The sequence below is a fragment of the Pteropus vampyrus genome, unplaced genomic scaffold, assembly GCF_000151845.1.
Source record: "Pteropus vampyrus isolate Shadow unplaced genomic scaffold, Pvam_2.0 Scaffold3, whole genome shotgun sequence".
Lineage (NCBI taxonomy): Eukaryota > Metazoa > Chordata > Mammalia > Chiroptera > Pteropodidae > Pteropus > Pteropus vampyrus.
Window position 1 is genome coordinate 13862646 of NW_011888784.1, and position 21787 is coordinate 13884432.

The following is a 21787-nucleotide window of genomic DNA, read 5'->3' on the forward strand; positions in this document are numbered from 1 at the left end:
AATTAAACTATAAATATATATTATCATAAATACGACTGGCATAATGTGCGTTGGCGACGGAGCACAAATATAATTTGGAGTTGAGGGCCCTCTTTTTTTTTCCACAGTCACAACACATAAGCTGACAAGGTGAGAGAAAGAAGGTGTGATGATGGAGCCAGGACAGGTGGCTTCACGGTCTTAATAATGAAACTGCACATCTAATGTCTCAAATGACTCGTCACATCATTTTTCAAAGCCAAAGACAGTGACAGTTGAAAAAAAAAAAAAACCATGCACATGGAAAGGAAGTAATAGACTCTTTGAAGCTGCTTCAGTCACTAGTGGAGACAGTGGATGGCAAAGGTGATATTTCCTGTGGCATAGGTACACCGTAAGAGGGAACAGGCAGCTTAGAAGAGGCTCCTGCCCCTGCTATTCCCCGGTGACCAGGTCTCAGTGCACAGGCTTCCCCAAGGGGATTGCATCCCAGTGCCTTCTCCACGCTGAAGACTGCTGAGTCCACCCCTCCCCAAAGTTCCCCCGTCCCCGACATCTCCCTGGGTGTCATACAGACTCCGCATACCTTGCATGCCCCAGGCTGAACATCACCCATGATTTGCTTTTCTTCCAGTATCTTCTGTCTCAGTTCCTTGCTTCTAACATCGGGAGGCTTGCACAAGCCTGACCCCTCACTCACACTGCTTCCTTGGCTACGACTCTCCTGGAGGGATCCAGGTCTTCCCAAAACCACTTCTCCCCTTGAGCTCTTAGGCCACTGGCCTCCTGGAGCATGGACTTGGAGGCAGCTTCTGGTGGCTCCTGTCCCTGCTCCATTCATTGATGTGTTAGAGCACGTCGCCAGCTGCTTCAAAACTCGGACATCCCTGTGGTCTCAGGATAATGACCAGCCATCTCCCCAGGGCATTCAAGGGGCTCCTAAATCCAGCCCCATTCTTTCTCCTTTAATTTTCTCCCTGGGAGACACTCAGCCAGACCAAGCAGGGAAAGAGACACAGATAGGAATCCTTCAGCAGGCTGCACTCCTGGGCCTTCTGGCTCAAAACTGGACCTGGGATTCCAGGGCTTGAGAAGTAGGTGGAGGCTGGGGCACCTCCTTTAGGGCCTGGGAGGAGCTGCCTCCTAAACTCAGGGCTTTGGAAACCAGCAGATCTCTTGTGCTTATAACTTCTCACCTCCAGGGGCCTCCAAACTGTTCCCTAATCAATGAGTGTATAATTCACCTGATCCTCCAAACAGGGTTTACCGCAGCTCTGCATGGCCAGGCCCCGGGTATTGTGGAGGACACAGCCATGAATAGGGTCTGGTTCCCACTCCAGAGGAGCTGGCAGCCAATTGGGTGTCAGACACATGATATAATGGACTCTAATATTCCTCACTTTGGCCTCAAATCTCACATCCCATATGACAAGGATTCTCTTTACTGGCAACCTCTCTGGTAGCACAGGTAACCTCAGCTGATCCCAAAAAGAGGTATCCTAGGATGAAAGACAGAGGGTGCCTTCAGGGTAATCACCTTGTTACCTCATTATTAAGACTTCAGCCTGCATATGTTCAGCCCAGAGCCACGCTGGGCCGTGGTCTCGAGAGTTTGACACCGCAGGGCTCACATGCCATCTTAGAAATTAATGATGATGTATGACGACACAAATCCCACTGGATTGCCCTTCTTCCTGGGGCTGTAAGGTCTTGCCTGCTCTACATCCTGACCAAACCTCTAATTGCCAGCAGCACTGAGCAAAACACACTTTACAATACACAGAAGAGGATCAGAATAAAGAATACTAGTCAAATTTGTTTTAAATCTGGGGTTTGAGGCAAATGATCTCTGAGAATAGCTCATGTTTAGATTTCTGATAAATCACAAGCTACTAGAATTTATACGCCTTCCTCATACTTTGTCACTTCCCACTGGACCCACACGATGGGGTTCACACAGCACTTTATGTGTACTTTTTCATGCTCATCAAAACCACCCTCTAAGGTAGAGTTGGCATAATAGGTATTTTACCCTCGGGGCTGAAATAACTTCCCAGTGAGTGAGTTTGGAACCCTAGCCAGTGTTCTCTAACTCAGCACCCTTGCCATTTAAGGGTAATTGTTTTTAACTGTTCTAAAATTACAGGTCTTAACTTTCCTTGTAAACACATCCTTGTGCAATCACTCACTTCTAGGAGTAACAATCAGTTAATTTCTGGTGGTCTAATCCTCTTGCCAAGTTAGATTCCTTCCATGGACCCATACAATTCTTTTCTCTTCGGTTGGTCCTGGATTACTTACATAACACCTTAATGGGCCCACTATCTCCTCATTTACATATAATTAATCATTTAAAGGTGAAAAACAATATGTACGAGACAAATTTCAGAGATGACACTAAATCTAGGACAGTTCTGAGGCGTGAACCAAAACATTCACATTTAAATGTTTTAGAAAAAATTTTTTAGACTTTCTATTGCAAGTGGGTAGGGAGATGAGACAATAATAACAAAATATCTTTAATAAAATATTACTTACTAAGTGGTGTGAAAGAAAGAAAATATTGTTGCCTTTGGACTATATTCTGTAAAGGAAAATATTTCAATTATACTTTTTTTACTTATACTTTTCCTTTAGGCACCCTTAGCCAAACTGACTCTTGTCATTTAAGGACAGTGAAGCCGTCACACGCTTCTTATAAAACCCACCTTTCCGGCCTGGCTTCCTGTGGGGATGGAAGAGATGACGTGGAAGTGGTGGGCACAGTGGATCCACATGAGGGTCTTGAGGAGTGATAAGAGCTGTTGCCAAAGTTGCTGTATCTAAAGAATGCAGAGGTTTAAGTTGGGGTGGGTGGTGGGGCGGGGGGGAGACAGAGAAATGAGTACGAATCAGTAAATGAGTAACATTTGGCAAACTATCTTAATTTTTGTAAGAAAAAGTCTGCAAATGCTAACATTGTTAGTGATTGCTCTAACTTAAAGAAATTTACTAACTGCTTTGTTCTGATTATTTCTCATTAGAGAGGTTTCCCAAAGTCCAAAATGATTAGGCAGTAGGATTTATGACAAAGGGTTTAAATAAAACTCTCATATTTCCTGTCTTTTAAAATGTACAGTAAAACTATTTGCTAACATAAATTAAGAATCCAAATTATTTTCATTTGAATCGTGAAGATTTTTCTTTCCTTTCCTGGTGGTACAATTAGCATTAAATCCATCAAAGATCTGCAGAAAATGTCAGATGATTAGCTAAAGAAACATCTTATTTAAAATTCTGCTTTAGGTATTTCTGAATCAATTTCATTCATTAAACATTATCTCATTGTGTGGCTAGTGATCAAGGAGAAAATGTCCCCAGGCCTTCTGGACTAGCGTGCTGCTCAGAGGTGTGTGTATTCATTTTTTCATCCACTATTTCCCCAGAATCAAAATTAGAGCCACGAGGTTTAAATGGACTTTTATTGTTTCCCAGTCATCTCTGACAAGTTTCAGAATTTGTGAAATGCTAGAGTTTTCTTTGTTTTTCAGAATAGATATCCTTTACCAGTGGTATTTAGCTATCATCTCTCAATGCATTCCCAGAAAAGAAATCATTATTTGAAGCCCTTGGATGGGGGTGGATGCTATAATTAGTTACAGATAACAAGCCTTAGAGAGTTTCGCCTCTCAATCTACTCCACCACAGAGCAGGACCAATCTCTTCCCCTGAACTAGTTAGGGACATCGTATTTCAGCACATGAGACCTCAAGGGTCATTATGATATAAGTGCACAAAGACCTTCCTGCATACGGAGAATCCAGTCCAAACTCTCATCAACAGAAATCAGTACTCACCATTCTGGGAAGCAATTTGACCTCAAAATGTAGATATCCTTTGACAGAGTAAATCTACTTTGGGCAAGTTATCATAACCTTATGGTTATTTATATACTGAAAATGTCATGCAGGAAGATACTCACTGGAACATTACTAAGATCACAGTGAAAAACTGGAAACTACCCAACCAGGTAACAATGTAAGAATGGCTAAGTGAGTATATTATTCATCAACAGAATATTATGCAACCATTAGAAAGGTTTGCCAATTTTGTAAATGATAACATGGAAAATGTTTATATATATATATATAGAATTAAAACATCAGGATGTAATATGCACTGTTTAACCAAAACTGTATAAAAATATTCTTAAAGGTTAAAAATTATGTGTAAGAAAAAGTGTAAAAACAGACCATCAATTTTAAAAAGTGGAACAGAGATGAAATATCAGTTTTCCTTAATAAATTACATTATTATGACAAAAAAAATGAAATATTAATATTTCTCAAAATCTATCCTGTATTGCTAAGTCTTGAGTGCTGGGCTGTTGCTCTGATTCTTTTCTTTGGTACCACATGTCAAGCCTGTGCTCAGTACCAGGTCCTCCACCGGGCAGATGAGGACTCAGATCGCACGATATTACTCCATCCTCCTCCTCTGTGAACTATCACCTTCATGGCACTTGGTTTCTGGCATTTATTTTCTCTTCTCTTTAAAAACCCAATATTCTACATGTCCAACAAGTTAATTGCTTCTCTGAGTGTTGGTTTGATTTTTCAAGAGGATACTCTAGCCACCAATCATGGAGAAGGCAGAAAAGCACAGGATGCACAAAGAAAGAAGCAGAGAAGGAATTAAAAAGCTCAGGGATGAAGAAGAGGGAGAGAAGCAAGGCAGCAAGCACCACAAAGCAGGAGGGAAAGAAGGCTGCCACCAGGGACTGAGTCCTCAGGGAGATAAGGCCCCTGGGCTCAAGCTTCAGCCCTGCACCATTCAGATGCAACTCAAACAATCCCCTTCTAATCAAAGGTGGGCATCCTGTAGAATGTTTTAACAGGATTACTTTACTAAAATTATGTTTAAATGACGTTATGGAAATAAAACAAGCATAATGCATTTATTCCTCCTTTGGTTTTTCTAATGGCTCAACAATTAATTCAAATACTTCAGTCTGTCCAGTTTTGCTTCTCATTTTCAGCCAAGCTAACTGAATCATACAATTCACTCATTCACTGTTCAGTTTATTATTATTATCATTATTCTTTTTCATGACTAACTAGTTGGTCTCTGTTATAACCCATTCAATTGCTGTCATCCACTCACCCGTCAAATCTGCGGCCAGACAGACCCACAAAAACCACAAGTGACCAGCAGAAAATTAACAAGAACAACAATGTTTATACAGGATTCAAATTCCTGTCGAACAGTTAAAAAATTATAAACTTCTCTCAGTTAAATATAAGTCAATCCTCACAAACATGTGGCTGCTTTCCTCAGTTTACATGTATATTTATTTCAGCAATTTATATGTTTCTACTGCTCCCATTCCCCCAAGGCTGTAAGTAGTAGTGAAGCTTGGAGACCAAGTAAGAGGGACCTAGGTCCCAGGAAAACTCCATCAGAAGCTGTGAGACTATCGCCAGAAAGTCCCAGATCATCATTATGGGCTAACACCACCCTCCTGGGGAAGATGAGGTTACCGAGACAGTTTTATTCTAGTCAAATGTACAGCTTTTAACTTGTATATAGATACCATTCGTGGAGGGCATAAGGGCCATGTTGGAGACAGTCTTGAAAAACTGTAAGGAAGATCATAGCAATTCCAGAATTAGAAACCTGAAAGAGACTGGTAGAGAACTTGTAGTTTGGAGATGTTCAACAAGAGTCCACATACTCCTGGAGGTATACAAAGCCAAGAAACAGGACATGAATTTTTCAGATCCTCAGGTTCCGCATCTGCTCTTTCCCATGGTTGTCCTAGGGTCTCCTTCCCTGCCTCCCCTTCCACAACTGTCTTCCATTTTGGAAAAAAAAAAAAAAGGAACCTTCTCACCCAGGCTGAATCAGCGTGGGGCACTGCTTTGAGCTGTAACATCTCCAGGGTGCTAGACCAAGGAATAATATGAGAAAGCATCACTCCTAAGAAAATTTCCTAACCCATTTCCATTTAGGAAAAAAAGTGCAGCTCACTGCCAGCATTAATATAATTTTATATAAACACGTTCTTCGAGGCTGAAGTAAATCTGACTGGTTTTCAATGTGAAAATAAAATATAAAAACTGTTCTTGGAGTTATTGCTAAACAGAACTTGTCTCTAATCCTAATGTAACAGAAATATGCACATAAATCGGATTCATCAAATGAATCTTCGGCTAGAAACTGTTGGAGAACAATGTTAACCTCACATGTAGGAATGCTACATTTTCTACGATTTGACATTTTCAGTGATGAAGAATTACTAGATTTTGTAAATGGAAATATCACTACTAAAAACAGAATGCTATAAATAGAATGATGTCATTTGTTTCCAAAGACTATCAATATACTAGAGCGATGTGAAAATAATAAAAGTGAGATATTTTGTGGCAAACTTTGGGGGTAAGGTTAGGCCTGCAATTTGCACATTATCTTGGGGTAAATGCTGCAGCCGCAAGGGACAACAGAGAGTGTTCTTGGGGCAAATGGGAAATGGGCTCAGAAATACTGAGGAAGGAGAAGGTGGTGCTTTATTTATCCAGGGACAAACTCAGAGCCAGGCTTCAGGCATTGTCTCTACCTACTCAACCACCTACCTGTCTGTCAATCCTCAGAAGTGAGATGTTTGTTACAGCGACGCATATGAACTTATCTGAATTGAAACATGAAGTCAGACATTTTCTGACAGAAATTAGATCTCTTTTGAGACTGACTTTGACAATTAGGCATATGTAAGTGTTTCCTATAATTTCATCAGTTAAATCTGAAGCACCAAGGTTTTGACAAAAATAAATTTAAAGCACATATACAATAGACAAAATTACATCCTTTACAGCTATTTAAACTTATGTTAAAAAAAAAAAAAACTAGATAGACCACTTAAAACTTTGAGAGAAGTTTCGAAATTCTTTTAGGTTGTATGTTAGCAAAAAAGGTTGATGACCACACTTTTAAATTAATTCTTCCACTTATCAGATGAACATCTTACATCAATAGTGACTGGCCACTTTTGTGGTATGAAATTGCTGCCCTCCAGGCCCAGGTCTTGTAAGGCTTCATTCAAAATGAGGTATAACCTCTTGCTAGGCATCCAGGCTGAGGATCCCCCAAGAAGATGCCAATAAAAGCATTTACTGACAAGGACTCGCCTAAATAACAAACTCCTGGCAGGGAGCAGCCTGGTATTGGGAGTTATTGTGTACACAAGCTCACAAAGGAGAGAGAGCAACAGACTACCTAAAAAGAAGAGGACTCTACAATGTACAAGTTGGGATCAGGCTCTAGAGCAGGCTGCTTGGGGTGGAAACCACTGCCCACTTACCTAGCCTCTCTGAGTCTCAGTTTCCTCATTATAAATAAGGGCAAGTAATGGAACCTACTCCATAAGGGTTAAGTGGTATATTAATGTACTAATTTCATGGAAAGTACAGGGCCTGCCTCTTAATAAATATTTGATAAATGTTAGCAGTTATTTTCATAATTCTAAGATGGGAGTGGTCATCAGTATTATCAATTATTGATGTTGTACAATTGATTGCTCAAAATATACAACCCTATGTTCCACATTCCCAGCTCTGCAGAAATTTCTAATCCAGGCATCAGTGAAGGGCAGGCATACAGGCAGGCCAACAAGCTCTGCTGAGAAATCCCTGTACAGTCTTGATTTACACACTTCCCTCCCTCCACCCACCCCTCCAATTTTTGTAAGAATTATCAAAGTGTTCATGCTTTAAATCATGTAATTGTATTAATGCCCATGAAGTGATTCGAACTGCAATTATTTGCCATCTCACGGGAAGCTATGAGTTATCTCTAAAAGAAAAATGTATACATTAGAATAAAACCCGAAAGCTGTAGTATAGAAAAGAGAAAGAAAATGAAGACACCCACCTATTAGAAGAGAAAGACCGAAAATTGTAAGGCTCAGAGGTAGAATATGTGCTCAAATGAAGAGAATCAGAGCAACTGTTAAAGGAAGAAAAGCTCCACTCAAAACGTTGCATGGGAAGATGACTAAGCACTTCGCAGAATTCTGCAGGTCAAATAAGACCCTGTGCCAGATAGATGGGTGTGAGATGTACAGATTATGTCAGACCATGCATATTTTTAAAACCGGACACTTAAAATCCATATTTAGTAATTGTATTATAACGAAAGAGTATCTTAATTCAAGCAGATGAAAATTTTCTTCTGTATCTTACCTAAATACCGGTAAGTATTTAGTCAGTGGTTAGGGAGTTAGTTTACAGTACAACTGCTCTCTGCCCTAACGGGAATCCACACAAACACGCAGAAGGCAAGCCAAGCAATGCAGTTAAGAGGCTGTGTCGCCTTCCCCAGGTTAACCTCACACAGACCAGATCTACCTGCTTTCCTTCTGGGCCTCGCCTTCCTTTTCCTTGCTGGATAAGGGCGAATCCTCAAAGTCATACGAGAAGAGGTGGAAGGGGCTGTGGGGCACGTAGGGCAGTTTTTCTATGGTCGGTGATGGCTTCGGGAGGCCAGGTGTGGTGGAGGAGGACCAAGAGGTCGAGGCAGGGGTAGTGGGTGGCAGCAGGGCAGGGCTGGAGGACCCACTGCACAAGGGGCTCCCCACTGCAGCGCTGGCCAGGAGCTGCTTTCCCTGCGAGGTGGCGCTGGAGGCACTGGGGTGAGCTGGGCTCTCCGGAGCAGCTTCCCGTCCTGGAGGGCTCTGCTCTGAGGCAGGGCTGGCTTCGCTGCTGGCCCATCAGGGAGTAGAGTTCAAGGGCAAGGAAGGATGGGGGAGAAAAGAGATTCAGGAGAGAAGGAGCAAAGGTTAGGAAAGAGGAAAAGACATGCAAAAACCCATTACTGTTATGGCCACTTACTTCAGGACCCAGCTGTGCTTCTTGAATCGCAGCATAAAAACCCATTGACAGAAGCTTTGGTTTGCCCAATAATCCTGGTGCCCTGGCTTTGCCAGTCTCGGAAGGAAGACCCATCTGGCCTCTGGGCATCAGAGGTCTTTGTGAGAGGATTTGAGGATTTAATAGATCCCCAAAAGCTCTTCTGTACCCACCCTTCAGCCTCCCAAGTTTCTCCCCACTGGTTGTGTTAGCACCAGAATCTCCACAATTTGAACTTCATTTCTTTGTCTTGGTCAAACAGAGTATCGGTCCTCTTCCTAAAAATCCCAGCCTGGAGGAAGTGGTATCCCCACAGCCCTATACCGTAGTCACCACTTTCAGTCCTTTCTTGAAAGCAGGTAGGTATGGATTAGAAAAAAGGAGAAGAGATGCAAGCAAGGAATGCAACGAGCCAGGAAGGAGGGGCTGCATAATGAAGACACATTTTGCCTATGTCACCTTTCCCCAGGGCCTCCTCTACTTCTAGGCCCTAGACATGTAGACTCCTGCAGGCAGGCCTCATTCTGCCACAGTTACAGTTAGAAAAACATCCCACCTTCGGACCACTTAGATATTCCGAAGCATGCCTTTAGAACCTGAGAATTTATGTTAAACTCTGCATTTTTCAAAACCATGGTCCCTCTCCCAGAGAACTTGACTCCCAGCCATGCCCATTTGGGAAGAGGATGTGAGTCATTTTCTTTTTGTACCTCAGATTTAGAGCTCCATCTGCATATAAGGGCATGGATATACTGTTTTTCTCTGGCCCAATGGGAAGATGATATGAGACCACACTGATGTGCTCACAGCGAGCCTGGCACACATGGTGGGTGCACATGGCAGGCACATGTGGTGGATATGCATGGTGGGCACACACACAAAGAAGCATCCAGCAGGAAGGGGAAGCAGTGGAAGACACCAAACCCACAGGACTAAGTGGACTCTTTCCTACCACTTTAATAGGTTTACACCAAGGAACAAATAACATCCAGATCAATGTTAATGAATGTTTTAGGTACTGTCAAAATCAAGCCCTGATGTTTAATATATATAAGCACACCTTTGTTTCCTATAACTGAAAAACCTGACTGCAGTCTATGATCAAGGATGCCCTCCAGCATCAGTCGTGTAGTCAAAGATGGATAACAACCATCTACCTATGCAACAACAATCCTATGTAAAGATGGCACGATGTCAGTTAGGGTGCCTTTGAAAATCGCCCATTCTGGCCAGATTCTTCCATCTAGTCCATAGGTGCTGAACTGTGTGTGTGAGTCACTGAGAGTTGAAGGGTTTGAGTGGGGGAGCAAAACAGGCACATTTAAGCACATATGGAGACATACCATTGTATTGATAGAGGGTCTACATAATTTCCTGTGGCTAATTTTCAGCCTAAGGTGGAACTATCAACTAAACCTCTTCCCTCCCCAGATTTTCTCTAATTAAAAAGTCACTATCCCCAAGCTGGGCTCTCAGCATGGGTGAGGGGATCTGGTGAATGCTAACCTTTCTCATTCTCTCATTCTGAAATGTGTGGCTCACTCTCTGTCACCAGGCCATTCCTTTCCTCTCTCCATACCCTGCCGGCTTCTTCTCAGACATTTCCAAAGGGGGGAAACAATCATTAGTTTGTCAGTTCCGAGAGGATTCCGTGACCCCTGGGAATGGTGAGTCTCTCAGCAGGTCAAACGGGCCTATTTGAGAACTTTTATGTGTGCTGGTGGCTGCAGCGGTAAAGAATCACACTGACTTTGAAGCCAGTAAGAGAAAGATTGATCGTAATTCATCCAGAATCCTTTTGATTTTCCTGACTTGTAGAAAAACTAACAGTAAAAATGTCAATTTGCAATGTAATCAATTAAGTGAAGGAAACCAACTGAGAATTATTTTTGAATATCAGGAAATGAGATTCAACAATATCAGAAATTACCCATGATCAATTTTTATCTTTCATACAGACATTATTTTGGGAAAATACCTGCAAAATTTAAAACTATCTGCGAGGTGCCTGTGTCTGTTGATATTGCCTGAAGACAGGAAAAAAATGTACCTTCGAGAGGTGATTAGAAGATAATAACTCCCCAAAGGGTCCTAGAGCTATGTTAGTTGTTCTGTGCATGAAAATAAACAGTGGGGAATTTTTCTGTGCTGGATGGGGTAAAAAGTGTTCCTGTCCATTTGGATAAAAAACAAATTTGCATCATTTACATAGTAGTTACCCACACATTTTAGCTAATATTGTACTGGTAAAATTAGTATGAAGAAATACATATACTTATTCTTATTACAGTACTGAAGGGGTTAAAATTTTCCAAGCAGAGTTGAACATCTTTTCAGTCACCGTCAACCTGACTGAGCCAAAGCACTTAATGAGGTTGGGAACAGTGGAAAGGAAACCAGTTGGGTGAGTCTTCCAAAAAGCATGGTTAGGAAGGCAGTATTTGAATGAAAAATACAGTTCTCTAATGAAAAGGTGTTCAGTGATTTCTACAGAACTAATCACTCTGTGGCTCTGTGCGCAGGGTCAGTAAGGTTTGCCAGTGGGAGCTAGTGAGGACGTGAAGAGACTACTGACAGGCCACTGCAAACTATCCACGAGGAAGGAGCCTCAGGGTTTTAGTGGTGGCCTGAGAGGGTCCAGCCCTCGGTACCTGTCCTTGCCCCGAGAGGGGGCATTGTCCTCTCTCTCTTCCTCTGAATTGGGCTCCGTGACTGGCTGCTCCTCTTCCTCCTCCTCCTCTTCCTCCTCCTCCTCCTCATCCCTGAGATGAGGCCAGGAAAAGAGAGATGCACACAGAGACAAGATGGAGAAGCGAGATAAGCATTACAGACAAACAGGAAGGTGAGGCCTAAAAAATCTCCAACTGGCTGAAATGAAAAGAGCACATTCAGTTTGTTAGGAGAAAGGAAGACAGTTCTGAGATGAGGAAATTTAAATGTGGGGTGGAGATGCAATAACCATGGGCCAAATTTCTTTGTCAAGTTGGCTGGATGTTGTGGCCCTGCACCCCCACATGGGATTCAGAACAGCTCTGGCCTTGGGCAGGACTCCTATGTGGTTTTCCTCCTCCACACAGAACCACGCATGAGTGTTCTCAGCAATGCTCAGCTTCCGCAACAAGCAGAGTCCTCACCTCTTCACTGAGCCCCTCCTGGTTAGAAACCACTGACAGTCAGGCCAACCCAGCACTAACTTCCATGATGGACATGTGGTTTTTGCAAGCCACTCCTTCAGTTCCAGTGAATGTGATTCAGGGATTCAGGGGGCTGATCTACCTCCACTTTAAGGGTGCATGCCTGGTCCAGATGGAGTCAATCCATGTCATCCCTGGGATTTCTCCCAGTGGCTTCAGGAATAAGCAGCTGTAAGGACACCTTAAGTCTAGAGCTGCCTACGACTTCTAGTAGAGGAAGGGTGTGTGTGAGTAAAGCCAACTCCAGAAAAGCAGAGTTGAAGAGAGAGTGAGCAAGCTGTACCTATGACAATTTTAACACCTGGATTCAATACTTCTGATTCAATACTTCTGGCATTTTACTAATGGAAGATAATATGTTCTCATTTTAACCTGGGTTTTGCCCTTGCAGCTAAAGAAGTTCAGACTTTGATAACTGAATCATTACCCTCCTTTGGCCTCTAAGTCCTGTCAGCATCTGATTTCTGTCATTGTCCACATGAATTACCTGCCCAAGGCACTGTAGGCTTCTCAACCCCTTGAACTCCAGTTTCCTCCACCTTTTTTTCACTTCAGCCCCTCACACGCTAGACCTCACCATCATACAAAACCAGCCCATCTTGAAAATCTTGCTTCCAAACTTTCTACCTCCTGACCACAAGCCCCCATTCACCCAAATCTCTCATTCCGCTCCTCCTCTCACAACGTTTCTGCCCATTCTCTACTTTCTAAATGTCCACCAGCTCCTTCTTGCCTTCAGTTCTTGCGAATCCACCAATTCTCTTTGTCAAGATCTTTAACTCTTTTGTCCCATTGTCCTTCAGTTGCAGTCTTTCTTTTTATGAAAGTGTAAAATACATACAGCAAAGTACACAAATCACGAAAGCTTCACACAATAGATACATCCATAAAACCAGCACTTCTTTATTGCTCCTTCCAACTGCTTCCCTTCCCTACTTCAAAGAGCAGTGGTTAGCTTTGCCTATTTTTCTTCTCCATCTAAAAGGAATCGTACCATGTCCAGCTCCTTTTGTTTAATGTTACATTTGTGAGATTCATATACATTGTTATGTGTATTTGAACATCATTCCTTCTCATTACTGTATAGTATTCTTTTATATGAATATACCACAACTCAGTTATCCATTCTACCATTGATGATAGCAGGTATTTTTCAGTTAAAAACCATGCCCACAACCTCCAGCTTGAGGCCACCTTCCCTCGGCTTGATCGGGAATTTGCAGATGTTATTACTTCTGGTCTACCCAGAATCCAGAGATCTCTACCCTGCTATCCAATAGGTCTCTATTTTTTAAAAACCTGAACCCCTCCCTCCAAAACAACTTCATTTCACTTGCTCTCCCAGGTGGTAGAGTCATTCAGAAGCAAAGTCTGCCATAGTTGGATAAGCTCCAAGCTCGGCTGCCTGGCTGCACTCCATCTCCAACACTTACTAGCCATGTGACCTTGAGACCCACTTTACCTATCCTGTATAGGATAACAATATCTACTTCCTAGGAAGTAGCGATTGCCATGTAAAGCGCTTAGAAAAGGCATGGCACATAGTGAACAAATCAGTTTATTTTAGCTGTTAGATATCACTGTTATCATCACTGTCTTTTGGGCCCTCTTAGGAAATCTCTAACATCCCCACCTGTGGACACTCAGAACTCTGATTCATTAACGGAGAGGACACTGTACTCTGCAAAGCATTCCACAGCACTGATAGCAACACTTTCTCTTTTATAACTTCAACCTATGTAAGCTCTGTCTTTCTGATCCCTTTCTCTTGCATGTAGCTGTCCCATAGATGTTTGAAGACAGCAATCCTGAGCTACATCTTGACCTGTCTCCTCTTTAGGTTCAACATTTTCTGACCCTAAAATAAATCTCCCTATATGACTTGTATGTGTCACAGCTGCACTATCACAAGTGACAGGGCAGGACCAAGGACAGGCAGCCCAATGTGCACTAGGAGGGCCCATTCCCAGGATGCCCCATGGTCAAAGCACTGGCCTTGCCCTACAACCCAAACAAGTGGAGAAGGAAATAGTTTCTCGTAGGGCACAGGACTTCTATGCTTGATTTTATTTCATTTCATCCTATGATAAAATTAGTCAAACATAATGATATTTTATGCTGATAATATTTAAGACTGATTAATTAGTTTAGATAATTTTGCTTTTTCCCTAGCTGAATTTTCTCTTATAGTATTAACTTAATTTCGTTTATATTTGTGCTAAGGAATTCTGAGTCTTTGACATTTAGCTTTCGATTATCTCTAGGGGTATTTTGCTTGTTTTTAATAAGGAGTTACTCTAGGGCACAGGCCTGTTCTGAACCTATCGGGTATTTTCTTTTTTACCACAGACAGTCTCAAACTGGAGGCCACACTTTTCACATTGGAAAAACAAGAGGCCTACAGTCTGACCAATTCTGCAGGGCTGAGTTTCTTCAAAGCCAACTTAACTTTCCCAAATTTGGGTCTCAGGCTGATGTCACATTTCTTAGGCTTCAAAAAAAACAAACGAAAAGGAAAATCAATGTTGCTGAGCTATTTTAAAAGCACAACAGAAACATTTAAAACAGCATTAAAGGAATAGTCGAAGACCAAAGCAATCAGGGATCGGGAAAGGTCAAGCCACAGATTCAGAGAAGGTATTTCAATAATCTAATAAACTCGAATCAAGAATACATAAAAATGTTTTAAAAATCAATAAAAACACAACTATAAAAGTGAGCAAAATACAGGATCATGACCAATAAATTTGTATAAAGAGATATTTTAACTTCACTATAAATCAGGGAAATATAAATCAGAACCACAGTGAGATACCATTTTATATCTCCTTGGCAAAATTAAGAAGTCTGATAATACCAAGCACTGAAGAGACTGTAGACCAACTGGTTCTCCTAGATTGCTGAAACAAGTGTGCATCGGTGTCTAACCACTTGGCAAAATAACTGGCACTGTCTTGTTAACTTAAACGTTCTCATCATGAATCTGATTCGTATCACCAGAAGTGGCATTGCCCTAGAGCAGTGGTTCTGAATCAGGGGCATTTGTCAATGTTGGGAAACATTTCTAGTGGTCATGTCTAGGAAGGGGGTGCTACTATCATCCAGCAGGCTACAATGCTACGTCCCACAAGGCCCAAGATAGCCCTTTACAAGACTCTGGGGTGTAGCAGTTAAAGGAGGTTCCCATCGTTGGAGTTTACAGTCCTGCGGGGGAGAAAGACATTAAAAACTAATTATACCAGAATGTATTCAACCGAGAAAGACACCCACAGTGCTGCTGGCTCAAAACTCAGAAAGCCAAGCAGGAATTGACCAAAGGACAAAATGAGATTTTGCACATGACATTCTTCTTCTCAAACACAACTACTAACCTCAGAATAAGTCCAATTAGCCTAACTAGTACTCTAACCTCCTATTATCTCTCCAACTTCATCTCTCACTCTCCCTTCATGAACTTCCATACCCCAGTCTTAATCGATTTATTGATCCGTCTACCCAATACCAAGAGCATTTCAGTTTCGGGTTCCTAGCAGGAGCAATTCTTCCTGCCTGGAGTTACTCCTCTTTTTGTTTCTCTGGTGGACTCAGCCCCCAGGGACAGCCAGTAAGTACTTGCTGCCTGTCACAGTTCTTTAGCACTGTGGACACAGCATGATGCTCAGCTTGGAAAAACCTGTGTGGATGGTCAAAGAACAAGATTGGCAAGAACTGAGAGATCACCTTAGAGATCTTCCCATACTGCAGATAAGAAAGACGAGGCCTGGAGAAAGCAAAATCACACAACTTGCCAGTAAGAACTCTGGTCTGCTGGTGCCCAGGCCAGTGTCCTTTCTACCATGAAATCAAAGAAGAATCTAAACTAGTCCCATCACTCTATCATTACTGCCCTGTTCCTTCTAAGCAACAGTCATCTGAATTGCGCTTCTCAATCCTCCTCTCACAGGGCACAGATAACATAATGCCATTTGCGCAGCTCATAAGAGTAATGGACAAAGCTGTATGTGGCCCTCAGGAGATCTACCCAAGGCCCCAGTCATCCAGACCTGCCTGGTGGCCCTGAGAAATTTAGTGTCTTGACACAGGTATGACTCATTTTGGCAACTCATTAGAGAGCTCTGCATTAAAGTTAAGATAAGATGCAGACATTTTAAATGCCCCATTTAGTTCTGCAAAGTGCCTAAGATATACCATAATTAGACAAAAATAATATTTCATAGAAATATTTTGTTAAATTTATGACAGAAAAAGTGCCCCCTTGGGCTCTGTCTGCATCTCCCTGTATTAGCGAATTTATATTGAACTTATTTACACTGAACTTAGCCTTGAAGTGACTCACGCTTTCTGTTAACTTCAAGGCTGTTTCTAGGTTACCAAGTGTCCAAGATGAGATTTGAAAATTTCCAATAAGTGATCTTAATCAGTTAAGACATATATCTGCCTGACTGAAACAGTGATTTCATTCAAAAATATAGTTTTGTTATCCACCAAAATTTTTTTAAAAGTTTCCCTCCAAAGATTTTTGCCAGCCAAGAGAATGAAAAGACATCTAACAGAGCCAGCTGTTGCTCTGATGTTTCCATGGTGAGAACCCAAAGTTAGACAGGGAAGTATTTATTGTCCTTGCAGCATGCAGTTTAGAAGGAGTATAAAGTCCGGGCCATGGATGCTGAATATACACAAGAACTAGACTACTGGCCAGACCCTTAATGCTTAAGCCATTATTTTACTATTTTATTTTAGAATGAAATACTAATGGATCTAGCACATTCTTTCTGCTGAAAACATGGAGTAGTTTAATGGAATTCCAGTCTGTAGAGTATAAACATCAATAGGAAAAAAAAAAAAAAACACCACACAATTAGTAGCCGGGTTGCAGATTTATTCATATGTAAAACAAATCAATCCAGTGGTAAATAAGGAGATGTCTCACTACTTTATTTAGTGTGTATTTTGAATTTATGTTAAAAAAAAAAACCAAAACTTTATTCTAAGCCACAGACACTAGTTAATTGAGTTAAATGTCTCTTAGAACCCTCAAAGAGCAGGGGAGAAACTAGGATGAATGTAGACTGGAATTCTCTATGAATTTTTGGAAGCAGCAAGAATGCCAAGTATAGCCCCAGGCTGAGATTTCAAGATGGCAGCCTCCAGAGGTGAAAACAGCTCTGCCCTGGGTCTGGCTTGGCTCCATCCTGAGACCCCAGGGCTCTCTTATCTCACCCATAAAACAAAGTGGAACAGCAAAATGGGAGCCTCCAGCTCTGGTAGTCTGTGATAGCCGAAGAAACAAAATTGTGTGGACATTAGACAAGTGCTTTCAGTTCCAGAAATTATATAGTCACTAACTAGTCTTTGTGGTGTCTAGTCAAGCTCACTTTTAAGTATTTCAAATAATGGCACTTCTTACACACATCCTGTCTTATGTTTTTCACAAACAGGAAGGGGAGGATACCAAAGAATGAAAACCTCCTAGTTAGAAATGAAAGAGACATAATACATGAGTCTTCAAGAAGCAGATACCAAATGTAACCCACCATGAGGAAGCCAAATGTGTTTCAGAGTTTTAGTGTGCAGTAACATGTTTCCAACTCATGATTCTGTTTGATTCTAAAACTCTAATTGCCTTTCACATGCTTTAGACTTTAATATACCATAATCAACCCTTAATATGGTAATAAAGTACAGATGATTGAAATCTAGAGACAAACCCCGAATCTTATATTTCAGCCAGGGTTCTTCCCAACCACCTCATTTTCTACCCCCTCCAGTTATGCCCCAATTTACCAATAGCAACCACAAGGACTTGTTTGGGTAGCATTTATTTTCTTACTTCATCAGCCATCTGCTGGTGGAGATGCCAATGAAGAATAAATTGCATTCAATGGAGATAATAGGAAGAGAAAAAAGAGCAGCAAAGGGCCAGAATTATCTACAGAGATCATCACCTAAGGAGTTGGATACATGTCACAGGTCCACATGTTCCCCTACACACTCACACAGTGCCCACAGTATCTCAATGAGTTTGTGGCTCAGCCTGATCTGAGCTCACCCAGGAGGGTAGTTCTGGGAGATCCAGCAGTGAAGGCTACAGACTTTTTCTCCGCTGTGTCTCAAACTCTCCACGCCTCTCTACAGACAATAGCAACCTCCAGCCTAGTGATCCTCATTCTTGTGATACATTATTTGAAAATATGAATGCTTAGGCTCTCCCTTCAGAAATCGTGTTCAACTATTTTGGGGTATGAACTGAGCATGGGTAACTTCAGATGCTCCACAGGGTTGAGAACCACTATCCTAGTCCAAGCTACTAGTGTTTTTCAGTAGTTTTCATCAATAGCAACTACCCAGTGTACCTGTTTCCACCTTTCTTCACCTCTAATCCGATCCCCACCAGGTAGACTGGCATCTATTCAGTGTGCACAGCTGAGCCCTTGCATGCCAAACAACAACCAGCCTCTGTGGTATGGTTTCCAAGATTCTGCGTGGTTTGAATTCTTACTGTACAGCCTCATTTTGTTTGTGCTACCTCTTTGTCCCCATCCACATTCTATAACTTTGTCTCTTAAGACATCTATTAGTTACCCAGGTCCATCGTGTTCTTTCCTCCCTTTGCCATTGAACATGGCATTCCTTTGGCCCAGGGAGCTCTTCTCATCCTTCAGGATTCAGCCCAAATGCCTGAGAAGGCTTCTTGGACACCCCCATCCCACCACTCTCTTTTGTAAAGAATCTTTTAAAATATTTAATGAAAGGAATCCATACTCTCTTTGAAAAAGTATGATATTACTGATAAAACAATTAAGTCCCCTTTAACCAGAAGTAACTACTCTTATAAATTTTGTGGATTCATTTCCAGATTTTAAAAAATGACATTATTCTTCAGTCTTTTTATACAGCAGTTGACGTGATAAGTATGCTGGTAATTCGGATATGGTGCATTTCTTAACACCTCTGGTTGCATTTCATCATATAGCTATTCCATGTTTTATTTACCTAGCCATGCCTCAATTCTTTGCTGTTATAAGTGATATTGTAATGACAATCCCAGAATGTGTCTTTGCACACTTCTGCAAGTTCTCCTCAGGACATATCTTTAAATCCCTGTTACTCTCTACTACACAGGTTCGTTTGCTCCCTTCGAAAGCCCTTTTCCAAAGCTTCATGTTTACTTACTAAAATATTTATGCATGCACTGTCTTATGAGGCTGGAAGCTTCATAAGGGTCATGTTTACAACTGTATCCTATTAACCAAGAATATGGGAGGTATGAGAAAATGCAAGCTGAATGAATAATGAATAAATGAATATTATTTTGCTCTCCTTTAGCTCAGGAGCTGGCATTCCTGCCTCAGTAAACATAGGGCAGTAGTCATTATATCAAAGTTCATAAAATACTAATACTGACCAAGAAGTCTAGCAAGGTAAGGTTACTGTGAAATAACAAGCTCAGCATCAGAGTTTCTCTTCTAGAGATTTGCTGGCTCGCTAATTTACTTATAGACATGGACTATTGTGGATGTGGACCCAAGTCCCAGACATGTTTCAACGAATACAAAGGCACTTCATTCTTGCTTCATGATCCCCTCCGCCATGTCCTGATCAAAATTATTTACACTTTGAATTCAAAGGCAATTTTACAAAGCTTGTTATAGGTGAAAAAACGTAAACAAAGAAAAAGATCTTCTAAATCCAGTTAAGTATTTGCTTCATTTTGGAAGAACTGCCATTGGCATGCTGCCATGATACCCTCCACCCCACTCAGCCAGTTCTGTATCAAGACATCTAGGAGAGAAATGCCTGCACGCAGCAGGCCCTGACCAGCCACTTCCTTGTGGGGGCTCATCTCTAGTCAATTTTTAATCTCATATTTATAAAACCAGAACCACATGGCTGGAAAAATGAAACCTCAGGAATGAAATTATTTCTCTGGGGCAATGTGAATACCGTAATTGAGTATTTCTGAGGTGTGATATAATTGTCTCTGAATTCCTGAGTTACCGTGTCTTCAAAAAGCATGTTCTATCAGGATGATAGAAAGACATTTAGGTTGCAGATACCTGTCCCAAATGTGCTCAGGCTTCCTTGCTTTCTGCAGGGCAAGGGGCATGCTTCTCTCTTCCTTGCATGACTCTGCCTCCCAGGGATATCTCCAGGAAAAACAGTCTCTGCTGGGAAGGCTGTAGTCACCCATTTATTTTAGTTATTTAACAAACTCTGTGCCAGGCGCTCTCACACTAAGCACTCTACTTGGGTCACTCCTTTCATCCTCACAGGAAATGCGGAGGTAAGTACTATTATGATCCCATTGACAGATGAGGAGCTGAAGCACAGAGAGGTTAAGGAATTCTCCCAGAATCACATAGCTAGTAAGCCTGGATTTGAACCCAGGTTACCCAACTCTAGCATCCAAGCTCCTAACCACTAAGCTCTGCTTCTTCTGCTGTGATCATTTCTTTGTGGCTGGATAAAACAGATATGCAAAGCCTCCTCTACTTAAAGACTAGAAGAAAACATTAATCTTTCCTTCTTTCAGATTCTTTCCTGAATAACAATATCTCTTCTTACTATATTCAGGTGTATAGGGAGTCTATCAACTTTCATCCCCTCCTTATCTCCCCAAGACCCCATTCCACTGGGAGAATTGATGACACCTTGATACAGGGCACTACGAGACGTACTTGGACCATGACTATAGCCCATGCTAATTCTGATCGGTTTCTAAAGTGAAAACATTACCCCACTTAGAAATAAATATTTTTTCAACATGAATTTGATGTTTCTATGATCACTGTCTGTTTGCTGAGCACCTGGTATGAGACAACAATGACGTTAGGCCAGAGTTCTCTTTCTGTGGTTCTGTCCATTTCAATTTCCAAAGCCTATTCCCTTGCAAAATGCTTCACCAGCGTCGCCTCTGCCCAGTCGTTTTTTCTGCCATGTCATATTTGGCCTTTTCAGTCTACCTTTTCAGAGATTTATTTCCCTGTTTATTCAACCTTCATCAGTGAAGACTTACTATCAGGCTCCTGTTAAGCAAAGACAAACTCATTCTTCTGTGACTGGATTCATTCATTCCAGCTTAGAGATTTATTTCCCTGTTTATTCAACCTTCATCAGTGAAGACTTACTATCAGACTCCTGTTAAGCAAAGACAAACTCATTCTTCTGTGACTGGATTCATTCATTCCAGCTTAGTAATCATGAGAAAGCCCCTGCTCCATTTCCAAAGGGATCTTGGGAATTTCATGGGATGTAAAGAAAGATGCCTACTCTCCAGAAGGACCACTGACACCCACACCCATAGCTGCACAAACTGCCAAGAAAAATCAAGCTCTACCAGGAAGGCCTGTGAGCATTCAGAACACAAATGAGAAGGTGCATGTTACAGGAAATGCGGGAACTGCACATGTCAGGAGTAAACAGGCTTGACACTGACAGCAGAAAATTCCCAACACTAGTAAAAGATTTAACTGGAAACAAGAACCTTTCCTTCTCTTTGAAGCTTGCTCACCAACACTCCCATAGTAAACGGCTTTGCCTCTTCCTGAAACATCACATCCAGTCAGGCCACGCTAGCTGGAGAAACATTCACACTTGGGGACAACTGATGTCAAGGTTCATTGACTTGGAAAATAAGTGAATGTGTTTTCAGTATTTTGAGATGATGATTCTACACTTTCCTTTCCAGGGCTTCATTCCTTTTCCTCTTTGCTCACTCAGTTTGTTTTCCTT

The 21787-nt window shown here is 41.7% G+C and overlaps 1 protein-coding gene across 1 annotated transcript in view; it reads right to left on the reverse strand.

Moving 5' to 3' along the window:
- Window positions 1-21787, reverse strand: part of FHOD3 (formin homology 2 domain containing 3) — a 406356-nt gene that overhangs the window by 104249 nt on the left and 280320 nt on the right. Inside the window, exon 11 of the mRNA XM_023532085.1 lies at window positions 2688-2801. Coding sequence (XP_023387853.1) covers window positions 2688-2801 — 114 coding nt within the window. The remainder of the gene's footprint in view (window positions 1-2687; window positions 2802-21787) is intronic.